The 20,612-nt window shown below is 38.1% G+C and overlaps 1 protein-coding gene across 5 annotated transcripts in view; it reads right to left on the minus strand.

Moving 5' to 3' along the window:
• Positions 1-20,612, minus strand: part of VTI1A (vesicle transport through interaction with t-SNAREs 1A) — a 368,659-nt gene that overhangs the window by 376 nt on the left and 347,671 nt on the right. For all 5 annotated transcript variants that reach the window (XM_075935464.2, XM_075935466.2, XM_089780209.1 and 2 more), the window contains one exon: positions 1-1,550. This exon is cut by the window's left edge and continues 376 nt beyond it. In XM_075935464.2, coding sequence (XP_075791579.1) covers positions 1,457-1,550 — 94 coding nt within the window. In that variant the 3' untranslated portion in view covers positions 1-1,456. The remainder of the gene's footprint in view (positions 1,551-20,612) is intronic.

Below are 20,612 nucleotides of genomic sequence, written 5' to 3' on the forward strand. Positions count from 1 at the left end.
CACAGAAGACAGTCACCACATTTCAGGCCATATTCTGCTCTCAGTTGCTTGAGCAGTGATAACATGGGAATTAATGACATCTGCATTGATGTAACCAAAAGCAGAATCTCTGAGTTTCCAAAGGCACAAAAGGAAGTTAGGTGTTCTACTCTTATTAACTTCTAAAGGGGTTGAGTACCTAACGGCTCTTTGTTCCTTTGAAAATCTCTTCCTAAAATATTTACGGTTTAAGGGATCACAAACGCTCTAGATTCATAAGCTTTGTAATAGATTACATATCATGAGTTAAAAAGGGATCATGCAAAATCTTTTACGGCATTACTAAGAAAAGACTTGTGCTAGAGCTAAGAATATGTTTATAAACAAAATGAATTAGATGACACTGCAGAAGATACATAGCCAGTAGGGAAGAAAAACACATCTCGTTTATACACTACTCTCCTATAAGATGATGCTTTTATACAATATATCAGCTAACAATATTTGTTAGTATAAATTAACATTTTTACACATTCTATTTAAAAAGTCAATGATAAGTGGGAGTTCAATTCATTAAAAATGTGTTCTGCACATGAACTCATTTTTATATCCATAATTAAAAATCTTTAATTCTGTTTGCATTTCATGTAATCTGATTGTATGTGTTTATGGAAATAGTGATCTAGGTTTTCTTTACAGCAGAAAAATAACAGGTAGGTATTTGTACACCTCTTTTAAAATCGACTATACCTTGTTTTTATCACAACATATATTAACATTGGAATGATACACACCTGATTCAAGACCACGTGCTACAATCACTATTAGATGTTGGGCAAAAAATGCACATTTCCTCGCTGGGACTTGGTGCAAAAGGAAAAGTTTCCAGTAGTAAAGAAAAATGGTGTCAAAAAGAGCAGAAGGTTCACATCAGGTATTAAACAGCCTCCGCCATGAGGTGATGTCTTTAAAATAACTACTTAACATTTTTTATGACAATTTAATGAACAGGAGTGTCTGACATGGGACAGGTTCACTTTTTACCACTTTCATTTGGTCTCTGCTTTACTCATGTTCTCCAATGTCATGGAAGACCAGATACTGCTAGATATTTATACACTCAACACAACACAAAAAGGGTGGCGACACCTCACCTTCCTTTGAAACTCTTGCAACTTACATATGAATAGTCTGGGTTGGAATCTGACACACATTAATTCTTCTTTGTTATGTTTTGTATATAAAAATCCATATATGAAGATTCCCAAACCATTCACTTTAAAGGGGGGAGGGGGGAGAAAAAATGAAATCCACATGCAATCAACAATACAAGATTTTTTTACACTACTTGCACCTGAGTTGAACAGCGGCAAAGACAAGGGAGATTCTGTCAGTGCAAGAGAATGATTCATGTGACCACTTTGTCTTAATTACTCAGAACAAGCCGTTTGTTGCTGGTTAGTGAAGACCCAACATATCAGTGTCCCTTGACAGAAAAAAAAATAGCCATCAGGATGGTGACGAAGATGATGATTGCCAGCATAACTATCAAAACCCGGTTTTGGATGATCCTGAAGAAAAACAGAAAAGAAAAAAACAACATAGTAAAAATCGCAGAATATTTGTAACACTATATAAAGGTGGACCTGCCTCAGACATATACCTTGTAGATAAGAAGGGTTTCCCACAGCTTCAGCTAAGCACCTCTAAAGACTATCACATACACTGGAATGCTTTTTATTTTTCTCTCTCAAGTTCTAATGTTTCTAAGTATTTCCTGATGCATCTATTAGAACTAATCCTTAATCCAAACAAATTAATAATTTGATCGCACAGCATATCAAAATCCACTTTTAACTTGTTTGAACAATTAAATAATAAATCCTGATGTAATCCAACCACAACGCAGGAGTCTATAATAAAAAAAAACACTATAAACTCTTAAATCATTATTGGAATATTTGCAATGTCTCTCTCATTTCCTAAGCAATTTGATAATTTTCAGGGGATCTTGCTATGAAGGCACAAGATTCCAAGGAAACATGTCAGTGAGGTACTTACTTACACCAAAATACCAAGGGAAAAGAATAAAAGATAGTTTTGAAGAAAAGGATGATATAAAGAATCAAGTGTCAAACTGTGAAGCTTATGTTATATAAGCCTCTCTATATCTGTAGCATACATTCACTTATGGTAATAGGCAGATGTTACATTTACCATATAATAAAAATATGGATGTTAGTAATAATAAAAAGATGCTACAGGAACAAATACCTAATAGCATTTGACCATTTGTTGGGAACAACCCCTCTTATAAAAACAGAAACTGAATCACTTCAGATTCTACTTGAAATTAACTGGTGTTTTTAAAAAATATGATAATATTACATTATAGTCTCCATTGTTAAACTTGCATATGAATATATGTATACACATATATATTTATTCATATGCAAGATTAACAATGGAGACTATAATTTGGATCCATCTGGCATAAGGCTTGGATTTTAAATATTTCATAATATGTCTTCCCCTTTCCACAGAAGCACAATATTTCCAGAAGCCCTTCCTGCAGCAGGAACTTTTGCAAAACATACTTGATCATCATCTGAATCAAATATAAATAGCAAAGAGGGAAAATCCCCACCTACCCTGTTCATTTTAGTTTTTTTGCTGGGTCAACTGAAAAAAAAAAGTGTATGTCTAACCAAAGAACAAACATGCACTAAAAAAGAGAAACAGCATGCTTAGTGATATGTTAAATACAAAGAGTTTGAAAGGGGGTGAAGATGTAGTTTGTTAAAGTAAGAGTATTTCACGAAGTAGGTAAGAGGAGAGTCAGAGAGCAGAGGGGAGTTTTCCTTGCTAAATGGTTTTTGTTTGAGCCTGAGTGGATACACATTGAGTATGCCCTGAAAAGTGCAAATATATAAGGATGCAAGTTTAATCAACTTCAACTCCCTCCTTCCTCACCCCCCACTTAAAAAAGCAAATGGATGGATGAAAACTGTCACATCAGACAAACACACTCCCCTGTGACACTCTAAAAGGACTAGCTCTCTATCCTCCTGACAGGTTACAAAATGATCACATTTGCTGACACGTCTTCCGCAAAACTGCTTTAGTGCTTGTGTCCACTTTCCTAGCAGGAGATGAATGGCCTGCTTTGTCCTCATTTATCACTTAACGCTGAACTAAGATCTGTCTCGTTTATTTTTCCCTTCCTCACTAGAAAGGCTCAACCACAGCATTAATTCTTTCGCAATGACAGCTAATTCAAACTTAACAGGCAATATTTACTCTTCCAAAGCGATGTTGGGGGCGCCGGGTGGGAGATTCTCACTGTTAAAAAAAGCCAAGTAAGAGTCTAACAAAATAAAACTAATTAAGGGATTTTGGTTCTCGCTGGTTTGCAGTTCAATTCAACACCTGAACGTACAGCTTCCCTTTATGGCAGGATAACAATCTCTCCAAAACACCTGATAACAAACGATTTGCCCAAGTGGATGCATGAAAACCAGACTATGTGTTTACTCAGTCACCCTCATCAGTCCTGAAAAGAAACTCAGCAGTGAAATAGATTAAAAGCATGAAAACTCTTAAAATATTCCGCCTTAAGTAATATACAGTACAGCTGGGTTGACAACCATTTTATTTGTGGGATGAGGGCTCCGAGGCATCCATAATGCTAATTTACAAAGGATTAACTGTGGGTGAAACTTGTTTAATCTAATGCATAGTTAGGCAAATGCATACACAATATACCGAATGCTTAAATTAGCTACTCCTATCTGGCCTAGTTAATAGGGTTTCATCATTTCAGGCTGAAAAAATAAATAAAAACGAGCCTTCCAAAAGTCTTCTAATTTTCCAACTGCACACCTGATTGCAAGATTACTTAATCTGCACCCGTCTCTCTAAAATCCTCCTTACATGGCCGCTGAGTTATGCATGCAGCCACCTGTATCTGCTAATTAAAGGTTCAGTTAACGTGTGAGTCTAGGAAATACATATCAAAGTTCAATTTCTAGGAATCTGAATTAGTCGGCCCTGTGCAGGGAAAAAAAAAGATGTTAAAAGGAACAATTTAATCATAAAATAGGATGGATGTTATCAAGATTCCTTCACTCAAACATTATATAGTTTTAATAACGAAGACTACAGTTAGAGAGTAATTTTACATCTTTTTTATTAAAAAATGCTGGGTTCTACTGTTTTGCTTTCAAATACATAAGGAAAATTAAACCAAGAGCAAAGTACCAGGAGGACAGGGTTGCAAAGAAAATTTGTGAAGAGTCGTTGCAGCATCAGGAAACAGTGCTGAAGTCTGATTCTAGTCACCATGGCTCAGACTGAGAATACAACTTCTGGGTGTCAGCATGTTTCAGAAATCTCAGAGGGGTAGCCATGTGAGTCTGTAACTTTAAAAACAACGGGTGGACCTGTGGCACCTTAGAGACTAACCAAAATATATAGGATCATGAGCTTTCGTGGTCAAACCCCACTTCCTCAGATGAACTGGAGTGGAAATAACAGCAACCAAGAGATATATATAACAGCCGAGTCAATAGGCAAGGGCAGTGCTTGAGAGTAAAGAAAAATGAAGTGGAAAGGAGGGTCTGAGTGATACCACAAGTCATGCCAGCTCAGAGTGGTGGAACAATGGTTGGCACTGGCAGGACCCATCTGCAGAGGAGCCTGGCGACACTGCCAGTGCGTATTGCTAAAGGCAACACTGCAAGGAATTTAAAGTGGGGGAGGGAATGATACTGCCAAAGGGGGGGAAACAGGGTTCAACATCCACTGCGAAAACCCCAAAGGCTATAACATGTTAGCAGGGTAAAACGGATATTCTAACTTTTATCTCTCTTACCTTACACACAACTAAATGTGCTGAATGAGGAGCCCAGAGCCTTCTTTGAAAATGCAAAGCATGTTTACAGGGTAAATAATTTAAGAAAGAATATACACTTGAAAGAAGACACCCACTGAAACATCCATGTCTAAAATGCCTGAAGGCAAAAACTTGTGCATTTGCATGCTGCATTTTATTAAGTTAGCACACTGTCGTTTTAAAAGAATGCATGGCCAAATTAAGAGGAATGTGTGACTGAAACATCAAGGATTCTTCAAGTTTACATTATGAATCACAGTGCTGGTTCTCCTAGATGAATTAACCATTTACTTGATGTAGCTCATGAGCAAACTCCATTACTGTAGATCTGCATGTTTGAGTGAGTTACCAGCTGACTTCTGTGGTTTCATTGATACTTGAAACTATAAGAACCTGTGGCAATGACACACATTTGTTTTTAAAAAGTAGAAACTAAACTAAGTCTAATCCAGTGGAAAGGCAACTGGTTCCAAACAAAGATTTGAAATGACAGAGAAATTATTAGCTACAGTGTAATGGGACAGTAAATTGCTGGGGGATGTTTAAGGGAATGGAGGAACATCATGCTGTACAAACCAAGCTAGGATATTTGCACTTACAGGGAGACTGCTTCTGCCAAGTTTCTCACTACTCTGTTTTTGAATGGCCTGACCCTTTCCTGGGTTTGGTCACAATGCCTAACCTCTGAGCGAAAAGCCTCCTAGACAGGCTCCCTTTGGAGCCCATGCCCACTTTGTTCTGTGAGTTGATGAACGACGTAGCCAGCTTTCCATCCTAGAGGTCAAGAGCATCACCTCTGAGATGCACCCAATATCCGCTGGTCTGGCGAAGAAGCCCTGCCATCCATTTCCAAACACTGCTGCCTTCCGCACATCAGTACAACACACTCCCACCGTATTGCTTCATACGTTTTTTAAAAAAAATTCTCTCCTCGATATACCTACACAAACACACGCACAATGGCTCTAGTTCTGTTTGTGACATGTTTAGATCCACTCTGTATAAACCCAAAGCAGCTCCAGAATAAGCTATTGCAAACCTTACATTAAGGATGCCAACTGTGTTTAAACCTTTTTATAAAACTGCAATCATTAGCAAGGGAGTGCACGACATCTATATGGGTTCAGCCTGATGTCTTGCACATGCCTTAGTGCCTGATTGACCAGCACTGAATAATGATGCCTTGCCACTAAGCACTGATGGTACAATAACAATTGTCATGAAAATTAGCAATCATGGGTAGCAGATTACAAAATATGGAACACAAACGAGCCAGTGCAGACTCTGGATACATAAAGAATTGTGTGCCTAACCTGAAATAATGAAGACAACAAAACAAATCCGCTGGAACTTTTTTGCAGTAAGCTCAACTCTGACACTGTTACAAGTTAAAAAACAAAACAAAAAAACAGCTAGCACACATTCATTGCAACACAGGGCTGTATCTTGAAAGAAAAATCTTGAAAAACAGTATCCTCAAGAACACAGATTGATGATAAAGTCAGGGCATATAATTATGGGCCACTGTCTCTCAGCATTTCATGATAATTCATGCATTTATAATGTAGCTCAAAGTGCTTCCTATGTGTTTTCTAGATGGACTATTGGAACACATTTTATATGGCTTGGTTGCACATGTCACCATTAAGTTTTTGGGTATCTAATTATAAGTGATCCATAGATATGCTTCCCGCATGCTCACATTTGGGCATGCAAATCAGACAAGACTTGAAGTACCAAATATTCATGTGCACTCAGAGATTCTGAGAACTCAAAAACTGTTGGCTTGTCTAAATGGCAAAGTTATCCCACAGTTAGACAAAGTGTGAATTGAATCTGGTACTTTAATATGGGTATAAACCCCATGTATATACTTTTATTCTGGCACGAGGGCATTTGTCAGTTCAGATATCTCTTAGGAAGGGGGTTAAAATAAACAGAAAAAAATACTTTTATACCAGAATAAGAATGCTCACACAGAGAATTATACTATATGGCTACGTCTAGCCTTCTTGCAGAAAAGCATATGCAAATGAAGCGCAGCGTGGAATATCGCCATGCTCGATTTGCATAAATAATGAGCAACTGTATTTGTGCAAGAGGCTTTTGTGCCAAAACGAGCAGTGTAGACGGGTCCTCCTTTTGAGGAAGAACGGCTTTTGCACAAGAGGGGTTTTTTGCACACAAAGCAGCCGTCTACATGGCTCGTTTTTGTGCAAAAGCCTCTGGCACAAAAATGGCTGCTCACTACTTATGCAAATGAAGTGTGGTGATATTCCATGCCACGCTTCATTTGCATATGCTTTTCTGAGAGTGTAACCTGGAAAAATGTTCCTATGTAAACAAGGCCTTAGATGAATAACGCTAAGTGGTTAAAATAAGACTTTGAATATTCTTGTTCTTCAGGAAGGATTATTTAAAATAAAGGATGTCCCTTTCAAGCAAAAGCAACTCAAAAAAGACAGACACACACACTAAGTTACAGACCTTGTGCAAAATAACTATAGCTGGTTGGCATTTTGTGATGGTAGAAATTTTTTATTTTGTAAATTTGAGAGTAGAAGAATAGAAAAAAACAAAATTTGCTTGCATTTTTCTTCCATTTGTACTTTTTCCAAAATTAAATTTTGAAATTTAAAATTTTGAAAAATTGGAAAGGGAAGAATCAGCTTTGTTGAATAATTTTTTTCACAGTCCCAGAAACAAATGTGAGTTTCTACTGTTCTAGAAACAAGAGGTGTTGTTTACTTCAATTATGTTTACATTTGAATTTTCATAGTAATTTTAAGTATTTTAAATAAATCTCATTGATTAAAACTGAATTTGAAATCTAAAGCTAAATAACGAACAGCATTTTTATTTTGAGGAAAGCCCATATGAGCTGTCTAAACTATTATGACACTAATCACAATATTACTCTATTAACATCAGTGTTAAATGAATGATCATTTATCATTTAGAAGCAAGAGGAAGACCAAGGAGAGGGTAGGCCCACTGGTTAGTGAAGAGGGAGAAACAGTAACAGGAAACTTGGAAATGGCAGAGATGCTCAATGACTTCTTTGTTTTGATCTTTACCGAGAAGTCTGTAGGAATGCCTAACACAGTGACTGCTAGTGGAAAGGGGATAATTTTAGAAGGTAAAATAAAAAAAGAATAAGTTAAAAATCACCTAGAAAAGTTAGATGCCTGCAAGTCACCAGGGCCAGATGAAATGCATCCTAGAATACTCAAGGAGCTGATAGAGGAGGTATCTTTGGAAAATCATGGGAGACAGGAGAGATTCCAGAGGACTGGAAAAGGGTGCCCATCTATAAAAAGGGAAATAAGAACAACCCAGGAAACTACAGACCAGTTAGTTTAACTTCTGTGCCAGGGAAGATAATGGAGCAAGTAATTAAGGAAATAATCTGTAAGCACTTGGAAAGAGGCAAGGTGATAGGGAACAGCCAGCATGGATTTGTAAAGAACAAATCATGTCAAACCAATCTGATAGCTTTCTTTAATAGGATAACGAGTCTTGTGGATAAGGGAGAAGCGGTAGATGTGGTATACCTAGACTTTAGTAAGGCGTTTGATACGGTCTCGCATGATATTCTTATCAATAAACTAGGCAAATACAACTTAGATGGGGCTACTGTATAGTGGGTGCATAACTGGCTGGATAACCATACTCAGAGAGTAGTTATTAATGGTTCGCAATCCTGCAGGAAAGGCATAACAAGTGGGGTTCCGCAGGGGTCTGACCGGGACTGGCTCTGTTCAATATCTTCATCAACGATTTAGATATTGGTATAGAAAGTACGCTTATTAAGTTTGCAGATACCACCAAGCTGGGAGGGATTGCGACTAATCCGGAGGATAGAGTCAAAATTCAAAATGATCTGGACAAATTAGAGAAATGGTCTGAGGTAAATAGGATGAAGTTTAATAAAGACAAATGCAAACTGCTCCACTTAGGAAGGAACAATCAGTTTCACATACACAGAATGGGAAGCGACGGTCTGTGAAGGAGTACGGCAGAAACGGATCTAGGGGTTATAGTGGACCACAAGTTAAATATGAGTCAGCAGTGTGATGCTGTTGCAAAGAAAGCAAACATGATTCTGGGATATATTAACAAGTGTGTTGTGAGCAAGACACGAGAAGTCATTCTTCCGCTCTACTCTGCGCTGGTTAGGCCTCAGTTGGAGTATTGTGACCAGTTCTGGGCACCACATTTCAAGAAAGATGTGGAAAAATTGGAGAGGGTCCAGAGAAGAGCAACGGGAATGATGAAAGGTCTAGAGAACATGACCTATGAGGGAAGGCTGAAGGAACTGGGTTTGTTTAGTTTAGAAAAGAGAAGATTGAGGGGGGACATGATAGCAGTTTTCAGGTATCTAAAAGGGTGTCATAAGGAGGAGAGAGAAAACTTGTTCATCTTGGCCTCTGAGGATAGAACAAGAAGCATGGGGCTTAAACTGCAGCAAGGGAGGTTTAGGTTCGATATTAGGAAAAAGTTCCTAACTGTCAAGGTGGTCAAACACTGGAATAAATTGCCCAGGGAGGTTGTAGAATCCCCATCTCTGGAGATATTTAAGAGTAGGTTAGATAAATGTCTATCAGGGATGGTCTAGACAGTATTTGGTCCTGCCATGAGGGCAGGGGACTGAGTCGATGACCTCTCGAGGTCCCTTCCAGTTCTAGTATTCTATGATTCTATGATCATCTAGAGCCTGAGTAGAAGAATAATTAAATTAGAATAGACAAAGTTTTAAGTAATGGCTCACACACTATTCTCCCTCATTTACATCGGAAGCCCCAAAAGACAAAGGGGAAGATTTTGTGGTGGTGTAAATTGGCTGTAGTCTTCTACGGACCACAAAGATTGCAGAAAATGGATGAAACTGGTCTCAATTCACCATCTCACTGCAACGGGTCTCATCTACACAATTCCACATACAACTTCTGATCAGAATTCAAGCTGCTCCACCTTTATGGAGGAGAGTGGAAAAACTTGTCAGTTTTCTTGGTCGAAACCTTCTTAAAGCTGGTGAGGCCTGGTTGGCTCAGGGAAGTATGGTTCTCATCACTCTATGCCAGCTTTCACCTATCTGGCCATAGGAATGGAAAATTAAAGCAACCTTATCTGAAGTTCAATCTGGAACAAAACTTTCAAGAAAATGAAAACCCATATTAAATATTTTATAAAGTATTACCTTATTTGATAGCCTAAAATAGTTGGCCACTTGGATAACCAATGCATACACAGAGATTTAATTATAAATGTAACTGGATTCTAACAAAGGCAGGATTTTATTATTTGTTGATTGCTGGGATAATGTCTGTTGCAGTGTGAGTGCATATCTTTGTCTCAAGGACCTTATAATGTAATTCAGACATAGACAATCACAGGGAACGTGCTGGTCATCATGCAAATTCAGTAGACATGTCTGGAAGAGAGTTTTGCTGAATTATCTTGGGGAAGAGAGAGATTGGGAGTGATTTGAAGAAAGGGAAATTAATCAATATGTGAGCTGGAGCACATGGAGTGGCCTTTATATCTTCATCCATGCCAAAGTCAAAGACCTGAAGAGGAGCTCCATGTAGCCTAAAAGCTCGTCTCTTTTACCAAAATAAATTGATTCAATAAAAGATACCACCCACCTTGTCTCTCAGAGTTGAAGGACTCGATTAGTTTAATAGAATACTAGAACTGGAAGGGGCCTCCAGAGCATTATCTCCAGGCACCATCTAAAGTCATCCCTGACAGGAGTATGCCCAACCTACTCTTAAATATCTCCAAGGATGAAGATTCCACAACCTTCCTAGGCTTTATTTCATTGCTTCATCACCCTGACGGGAAGTTTTTCCTTATGTCCAACCTAAGCCTCCCTTTCTTCCTGTCCTATCATCAGAGGTAAAGGAGAATAATTTTTCTCCCTCCTTGTAACACCCTTTTAGGTACTTGAAATCTGTCATGTCCCCTCTCAGTCTTCTCCTTTCCAAACTAAACAAACCCAATTCTTTTAGTCTTTCCCCATAAGTCATGTTTTCTAAACCTCTAATCATTTTTGTTGCTCTTCCTGGACCTTCTCCAATTTCTTCACATCTTTCCTGAAATGTGGTGCTCAGAACTGGACACAATACTCCATTAGGGCCCAATCAGTGAAGAGCAGAGAGGAATCATTACTTCTTGTGTTCTGCTTACAAATTCTAATTAATATATCTCAGAATGATGTTTGCTTTTTTTGCAACCATGTTACACTGTTGACTCATATTTAGCTTGTGGTCCACTGTGACCCCCTAGATTCCTTTCTGCAGTACTCCTTCCTAGACAATCATTTCCCATTTTGGATGTGTGAAACTGATTGTTCCTTCCTAAGTGGAGTACGCTTTGCATTTCTCCGTATTGAATTTCATCCTATTTACCTCTGAACATTTCTCCAGTTGTCAAGATCATTTTGAATTATAATCCTATTCTCCAAAGCACTTGCAACCTCTCACAGCTCAGTATCATCCATGAACTTTATAACTACTGAAGATTCTGAACAGAACTGGTCCCTAAAAGTGATCCGTGTGGAACCCTACTTGTTATGCCCTTCCAGCACAACTGAGAGCAACTGATAACTACTCTCTGAGGGTATATCTACACTAGCCCCCTAGTTCAAACTAGGGTGGCTAATGTAGGCATTCGAACTTGCAAATGAAGCCCGGGATTTAAATATCCCGGGCTTCATTTGCACGTTCCCAGGCGGGCGCCATTTTTAAATCCCCTTAGTTCGAACTGACTGCCCGCAGCTACACGCAGCAGTCAGAAGTTAATCCGAACTAAGGATTTAAGGACTTAGTTTGAATTAACTTCTGACTGCCGCGTGTAGTCGCGGGCAGTCAGTTCGAACTAAGGGGATTTAAAAATGGCACCCTCCCGGGAACGAGCAAATGAAGCCCGGGATATTTAAATCCCAGGCTTCATTTGCAAGTTCGAATGCCTACATTAGCCACCCTAGTTCGAACTAGGGGGCTAGTGTAGACATACCCTGAGAACGGTTATCCAACCAGGGTTGCACTCACCATTTGGGATCTCTATCTACGTTGTATTTTCCTAGTTTATTGGTAGGGTCATGCAAAACTGTATCAAATGCTTCACTAAAGTCTAGGATAGTGAAGGAGATTTCACTTATGCTTCTGTTTTTGAAGACATGCAATTCCAGTTAAAGATGTCAGATTGACAACCCTTCAGAATAGAGAATATGCTTCCTCTGTTTGACATGTACCAAATGGACTGACAGAGTACACACTTCCTCATTCTGTTCCACCAATGTGCCTCAGTCCTACTGTTCCCATGTCCCTTCACTCCATTCTATATGTGTCAAGAGGATTGTAGTGGTAGTGGGGGTTTCTGGGCTGGAGTCCCCTGGAATTGAAGTGCGACCAACTCATTTCACACAGACCAGACAATCCTCAGAAGGGAACAATTTCTGGCCACTTTTAGGGAAGACTCTATGCACCGTGGCAACCTGGAAGTGAAGGGATCAGCATGCCATTAATCGCCTGTGTCCCTCTGTTCCCTCAGTTTAGGTCCTCAGTTTAGGTCATCTTTGCCACCTTTCAGCGATTAAACATTCAAAACATAACACGACCATCAACAAAGACATGTTAAATACAAGGCAACTGTCTTTGAACAATACCAGGCCATGAAACAAATGAAATCAAATTAACTCAAACGAAAGAGGGCCCTCCTCTCTTGTACTACAACACAGCAATGCATTCAGCTCACACGCCAGTTGGTGTCCGGGAGAAAAACAAAAAACATGGGAACAGTTCCTAGGTGGTATGATTCTTAGAGCCTGGTGGGAGCTGCTGGTCATAATATGGGGGTACATGAAAAAGTTTCTCAGGAAGGTGAGTACTGAACAGCTGACTATAAGACTATGCTATTAAAAATGTGGACTGTAAACCTCCATTTAAAAGTATATATCCTCTAGTCTCATCACACACTCTCTCTCATCAGTCAGTACAGCGAAGTGCCACATCAAAAGTGTGCCTACGAGCTAAAATACTATATTTTTTAGATGATATCATAATAGTCACCTTAGAAATAGCTAATATGGAAGGATAACACAGCCTTTAAATGGGCATTTTCTTGGTCGCGGGATACATAAAATCTTGGTTTTCAAAAGAAAAAAGAACAAAAACATTTCCAAATAAAGCAATTGTTACTCTAGAAGGATCTCATATTCAGCTTAAATATCTGATAAGGACATATATGACTGGGTTTTGGTTATTGTGATTAATGTGGTTTCATTTACATTCCATTAATATTCAAGAAAAGGAAAATGCATTTGTTTAAAAAAAAGAGAAAATGTGTACTATATGAGAGTTGAGGACCATTGATCATTCTAGAAATATATATCAAGTGGAAGAAAGCAAGAAAGAAAATATGTAATATCCTTTGCCTGGATTCAATTTTCATCTATAGCTTTTAGATGCAATCAAATTGGAGATTGGACATTACTTGGTTACAGTATTTCCCCCTTTTCACAGTACATTTGACTGGGTGTCTTTTCGGATGGGAAGTTGACTACAATTGTCTTAATAATGTTGACCTCTTTTGTAAAAACCTGAAGGCATCTCAGCAATTGTTCCTGAAAATGTGCTATCCAAAATGTTACCACTTCATGGCACTTCTTGAATGATAGAAAAGCATATATTCTTTTTTTTCTTCCAAATGCTTTAAAAGAAAAGAAAACAATCCTGGCTAAGGCCATTTGTGAGATGGCATTAAAAGAGCCTACTCTGAGACAGATAAAAATAATGAGAATCTTTCTGTCAGGAAGGATTTAGAAAATATCACTAGCATTATTAAAATTTAATTTTTTACTGTGCTTTTTGGTTTCCCCTTTCCCAGTGATAATGAGCAGGACTGCACACCTCCACATAAGCTAGTACTTGTTTTGTGCAATAAATTCAGCCTTCCAGTCTGAAGACATTTCAGACAACAAATCTGACTGCTACAGGCTTATTTTTCAACCTGTGCTGTGCTTTGAGTCTTCCTATAAAAACCAGTTCATAAGCTAATTTTCCACAAGGCCAGTGGAACAAATAAAAATCAATTTTTGCTCAACTGGTTCAGAGAAATCCTGGGAATAGCTAAGACAGAACAGTGAAAAATAAAAAAGGATCGATGTATTCACAAATGGTTTACCTGATAGAGAACTATCAAATTAGTTGACAGGAGATACTCACCACTATTAGAGTGTTTTCTTTTCAGCATGTTACAGCATTTCTATTAGGGGAGCAGAAATGTCTCTACTTTGTTATGATCTCAAACACCTCAGTTTAATGGCCATACCAGGTGCTCATACATTTCATGAAACCACATCACCTGAAGCCAAAGTTCAAGAGCACCTGCAGATCTAGCAACCAGAGGGACCCCTAAATGGCAACTGGACTTTTCCACACTTTTCATGATCTTGTGGAGGGTGTGAAGGCTCCTTTTTCAGTGTTCACAGGGAGGCATTTATGACCTCGGGCCAACCCTGCCTAAAGGTATTTGGTCCATCAGGAAAGGAATAAAATGCAGAACTCTGTCCAGACTTCCTTCCCCATTAAAAAAACATGTTCAGGGTCACACTGAAGACTAATCAGTTGAGTACCTTTCAGAGAGTGAAATGCACACATTCAGAAGTTGGAGCAACCCGTGCCTGACACTTCAAAACTTTCAGAATCTCAAGTGCAACTCAAAAAGCTGATTTAGGCATGTGGTCCAATCTATTTTACAATCTCTTCAACTAATTATACAAACGTTCTGGAAACTGGGTGGGTAAACAGATTGGAACTGGTACATTGCTCCTGGGCTGTCACCTGAAGGACAGAATTTGCTTGTGAGTACAAAATAACCATCCCTGCTGTGGATAAGCTTATACATTTCAAATTTGTTTTTTTAAACCAGAAGGAAGCTATTTTTAAGCAGTTGTAATCCCAAACCTAATTTCTGCCAGTTTGTTCACTCCATTTTTATGAGTTTGGCATTAAAAGGTAAGGCATTTTAACAGGAAAAAAAAAAAAAAGATTACGTATGTCACTCTGAAGTCAAGATGTATATTATGTATTTAAAAATATCACACACCATGGAGACATTATTTCTGGGGTCCAATCGTTCCTCAATGGAATGGAAACTTAAGAATGGAAAATAACAATCTACCAGCCTGCTCAGTGTTCTAGGGAAGCTATTCCCCATTCTCTCTCTCTCTCTCTCTCTCTCTCTCTCTCACACACACACACACACACACTTTGACGCTGAACCTCTCATATGGATGATAATTTGCTTATGATATCTGCCTGATTTAGAGCTAATCTTCTGTAAATTAACTCCTAATGCTGTCTGAAATAATCCTCTTAATGTTAGACTGTCTTTAGTACTTTATATCAAAACACCATGAAGTATATAAGCATATAGGCTACATAACATTTGTAGTACCATTGGCTGCTATTAAATAATTGCTATGGTATGGGGCTCAACTGTGCCTTGAAGACACGGGTATGTGTTACTGTGGTGTAGAACTGTGCTGCCACGGGGTGAGAAGGAAAGGAAGCACAAAAAGCATTTTTACCACTATCCAATCCGTTCAAAGGAGGCAGCATAACTGTACCTGCATAGCTCGTAGAAGAGATCTTGGCCACTTCCCCTGTGGCCTATTGCTACTGATGGGGCACATGAAAACATCAGTGCTTGTGTTCTGAGCCTCATGCCCCCATCAATATAATGAGTAAGCAGAAGCAGTCTATGGTTTTTGAGATAACAGAATGATGAGATCCGTGTTAAACAGCACTAATGATCAGTTGAGAGCAAAGTCTGATAACAGTTTTGAAAAAACAGAATTTTGCTCTGACAGGCAAAATACTTATTGAAGGGTTTTACTTTGCCGTCCGCCAGCTTAATATTACTGTCAATGTGCTAATGTATTACAAATATTTTTTTCCACCAAATATGCTGAAATATTTTTCTCCCACAACATTAATTTAATGACACAGGCTGAAAGACTAATTGATATTAGTGAGCAATGAAATTTCAGCATATTATTTCCCCTGTATTTCAGATATTAATGGGCAAGCAGAAGTTTTAGTGAATGGGTTCCTTTATGTTTTAACTGGCAGTTTTCTGGCCCAGACTCCAATGTCTAACAAGCACAACTGCAATACATTTTTAATTGACAAATTCACATATTTTTTATAAACAAAATGACTTAACTAACAAGCAATGGCCAGGTAAAGGATTTAAAAAACCTTTTTCTATGGAGATTGTTACTTAGAAATTATGTTGTCGCCATAGCAAACATTTATGGGTGGTTACTTAATGAAAAAAGAAGTTACATTGTTAAATACTACTTCACTTGAGTTTACTCTTCTTTGTTCCAGAACAGATAAAGCACAGTGATCAGTCAGTTGTATGTGTCCAACAGCCCCGCAAGAGCCTTGTGGAAATGTATAAAACAAGCAGTGATACAGTCCTTTGCCAAACACTGTCATAAATTTTTTATTTGGCAGCTAACATTCTCACTACTTTTCTTGGCAGCTATTGGGACCTTTAGCAAGAAAGGTGCAGGAGAAAAATACCTTGTTTAGAGATGTTTTCAGCACTTTCTGGGATTTTTCAGAACTTCTGCCTGCAGCACATTTCTACAACCACAGTCTCCAATCACCTGATGAGTAGCTGGTGGTTTTTAACTTTTTTTTTTTTTTTAAATATAGACAGCTTACTACCCCCTCTGGCCTTCAACCCAGAACACAGCCTGCTGCTGCTGCTGCTGCTTCTTTTTTTTTTTTTTTGGTATGTATCTCTGGAACACAAGTGGTTGCTCCTCTCTGTCTAGACAAAAACTGAAAATAATATCAGAATGTACCTTTCATTGCTCCTGATACTATCTGTATCATATTCCCAGATGACAGAGATAAATGAAAGGCAAACATGTGCTGATTACTTTTGCATTTTTCTTCAGAGATCTCTACAAAAACTGGTCACAGGTGCAGCTCCGTAGGTCAGTCGGAGGACTGACTGATAAATAGAATCATGAAATAGATTTCTGCACCCAGACCCACTCCTCATATTATTGTTTAAAAAACTCCACTAAATTTGACATCCGATACATGATTTTTTGCAGTGCTGGCAAATCAGTTACTGTGCTCGTGTACATACAGCTGCTGGCCTTCCTGGACATGCAGTGTTGTGTCCTTGCTTATAAAGCAGGGAATTAAACACTAAATCATCAACAGTCACTGAATTTAAAACATCACTTGTAGTAATATTGTATTTTGTGCATCACTTCTATGCTGAAAACTATGAAAGATCTACCCATTTCAAATTTCAGTGACTGCCTAATGTACCCACCTAACAATGATGAATATATTTTGGCTCTTGTTTCATGCCATATGAAATCACAGTCTCTTTTAAACAGGTGTGAAGAAACAAGTAGGCATTTTTTTAAGAGTCAGGAACATTCAATCTCTGTAGGTTTTTGTCTGACATTGCAATGTATGGCATCAGAGTTTTCTTTAAACAAGAGTGCTTATTAAAGAACACAGCTACAACTACAGACATAAAAGGAATAGACTTCCACACAGTTTACATTCCAGTTTTGTCTCCCTTGTTTACCAGGGGCTTCATGTCTTTGGAACTATATATAGCACACAGAGACCTCTAGTGGTTCAAGAAAATATTGCAAATAAGCATGTAATTAAATTTAATGTAACTCCACTGAAGTAAATGAAGTTATGCCAGGGATGAAATGGGCCAATTCTGTCTCCCGTGAATAGAGATGAACAAATTATGCTTAAATAGAATTAACCTTTTTAAGCCATTTCATACAAACATGTCATTTTTTGGTGCAAGAGTCTTCTTCTGTGCATCTCCTGTCCTTTAGAAACACCTGCCTGTCACTTACTGCTTCCTTGAATCTATTCAAATCACAATCTAACATTTTTTTCCCTTTTGGTTACTCTCTCTGCTATTATTTTTTCACTTAATAAATAATACTTCTACCTAGCTCTTACATAGTGCTTTTTATCGGTAGATCTAAATGCATACAGTAGTTTAATTACGAAACTTTGTTTCAGAGCCTGTTTCTCTGAAAGTTGTCATGGATAACAAAAACTGATTGGACAGTGTCAGGGAAATGTAACTTTATGAAAAATAATAATCAAAGAGAAAAAAACCCAGCATGACATGAAGAAAAAAAAAATTAGCTCATGGAGGGTGAGGGTTGGATTCTCTAGGCCACTAAGTCAATGGGCATTGGATCAGGCCCTGTATTTTTTAAAGAATGTAAACATTACAGAATCTTACATTATGAGTTTATGGGCCTAATTCTGCTCCGTGTTACGCTGTTCTAAATCAACAAACTCAATAGAGTTACACCACCTCAAGATGGAGTCAGGCTCTAGATCCCAAGGGCAGAACTTGTGCTAGGGATATGAAACAGATGTTGCAGTCCTCATTTATTTGTTTGGTAAACTTCAGATCAATAGAACTTTTCAGAGGGCAAGTCAGTGTTATATTTGTGGACCTTCCTTTTGATTGCGTGCGTGCGAGAGAGAGAGAGAGAGAGAGAGAGAGAGAGAGAGAGAGAGAGAGAGAGAATATGCACAGTGTTTGCATTAAAACTGGGAAAGGATCTCTCTTTTTTAAACTTTACTTGAGCTATGCACAAATCCCTTGGGGCAAAGAGAAAGCCAGCTATTTGTGGATGGGAAAAAGGGCTTTTGTGAGCTGCAGAACTTGTACCACTGAAAACTGCTTTTTTTAAAAAGTAATTTTGTACTATTTTAGGAGAAAATATGGGTAAATATTTCAGGTTTTGCATGCTGCCTCATTAATAAATTTAGCAGTAAAACATTAAGTTCCCTCAGTTTGCTGCTCCCCAGAAGTTTATTAATACTCTCTAGGACAAGTAAAAAAATCAAGAAATGGGGAAGGCAATTCCAAACTGCTTGCTCAAGCAAATCTACCAAAGGCTTAAACTCATTTCAGAACACTGAAATTTGAGACGCCATATCAAATAAGCAGCTCTTTTCCCCTAAAGAGTAGAAACTGGGTGTAGCTAACCTAGTGCATAATAGGTTTATTCTCATTCACAAAACAGGAATTACTTTATGGCCCCAAAGTAAAACTAGTATAAGAAATATGCTAGCAGATTTGCTGCAGATGTGTGCTGTGACACGTATGCAGAGAATCTGTTATTAATCCCATGCTAAGATTTTAATAGGCGGAAGGTTCTGAATGAATAAAAAGTAAACAAAAAAGGGTATGAAGTTTAAGATGGTCAAGTCTATTTTCAGACTGCATCAGTTTAATTCATTGATTCTAGGGCATTCTCATTTTGCATTGCTTACAATGTCTACTGTGTGTTTCTTTTGGTGAAGGTACTCAACCTCTTTTATTGCAACACATGACAATTTTTGGTGAAAGTGCAGCTTGTCAACTCTCTCATTTACCAGACTGTGACAGGAATGTTCTTGCGAGAGGGTTTGTTTGGGAGAGCTCTGGATACATACCGAACAGGAAATAGTCTGTCTCAAATGCTGGAAAACCTGAATCTTTTACCTGAATCTTTCAAAACTTGTGTCAGAACACAAGTAGAGCCTATATTATCTGCACAAGGGTAATGATTATTATGGGCAATTATACCATGGAAATGCATGACTCTGACCAAAGTATCAATCAAATGATTTTTTACAATTTCAGTTCACCCCTAAAATTTTCCTTACTTCCAGAGCCAGATGGATATTATATTAACAAAGCTGTTGAAAGGGTGTAACACTAACCATGAAGCCAAAGGCCACTAAAACTATGCAATGCATAAATTTTTATTGTTTGCTCGGTATTGAAATCTCATTAGGGCTCATAATTCTTCTGCACACTGCGAACATTTGCATCTGCTGATCATGAGAACTTAGATGGAATGTATATCTTTGGCTAACTTACTTACGTTTTTTGATGAGAAAGTGTGTGTTGCTTTTTTTAAAAGCCCTTACACAGCTGTGATTTAAAGGTCCACTTTTAAAACAAAATATATTAAAACTTTAACTTAAAATATCTCAAGGTTGTTTTATTGCTGGCAACATCTACAATCATCATGTACAAAAGATTCATCTGACTTAGTATTCAGAATATCATTGTTTGAAAACTGTGCCCCATAGAGCATTTCCCTTCATTTATCCTTTCTGCTTTATGCGGTCACATTTTAATTAGATTAGAATTTGTCCTCCAATTAGCTTTCATTAAACTCTACAGATTACAGCAAAAATCTCCACTGAGTTATGCTTCAAAATTGTGCCTAAAGTTTAAAATAAAATAACTGTGCAAATGAAGTGATTATGAAGATTATTACTATGCAAAAAACATCAGTCATTTCCTGGTTTACTTGTACGTTAAACGCTGTAATTTATTTTGCCGTCTTCAATACCTCTGCATTCTCCAGAGAAGTAATCATGATTCATAATACCTCACAGTTATAGAATTCCTTTAATTCCCAAGTGTCCTTAGGGGCCTGATTCTGCAATCCCATCAGTGAAACTGATCAAGTGAATGCTATTCAGTGCAAGGAAGGGATGTGAATTAGACCCCAACTACAAGCCTAATTACGACACTGGCAGATTAGTAATCATAATACAGTGAATGCATTGTTGTCTGGCATTCATGGGGAATGGAGGTTGCCAGTTAATTGAATGTGGTGGATAACAAAGCTTATTGCTCTGCC

Source organism: Pelodiscus sinensis, chromosome 8 (assembly GCF_052426305.1).
Source record: "Pelodiscus sinensis isolate ZL-2025 chromosome 8, ASM5242630v1, whole genome shotgun sequence".
Taxonomy (NCBI): domain Eukaryota; kingdom Metazoa; phylum Chordata; order Testudines; family Trionychidae; genus Pelodiscus; species Pelodiscus sinensis.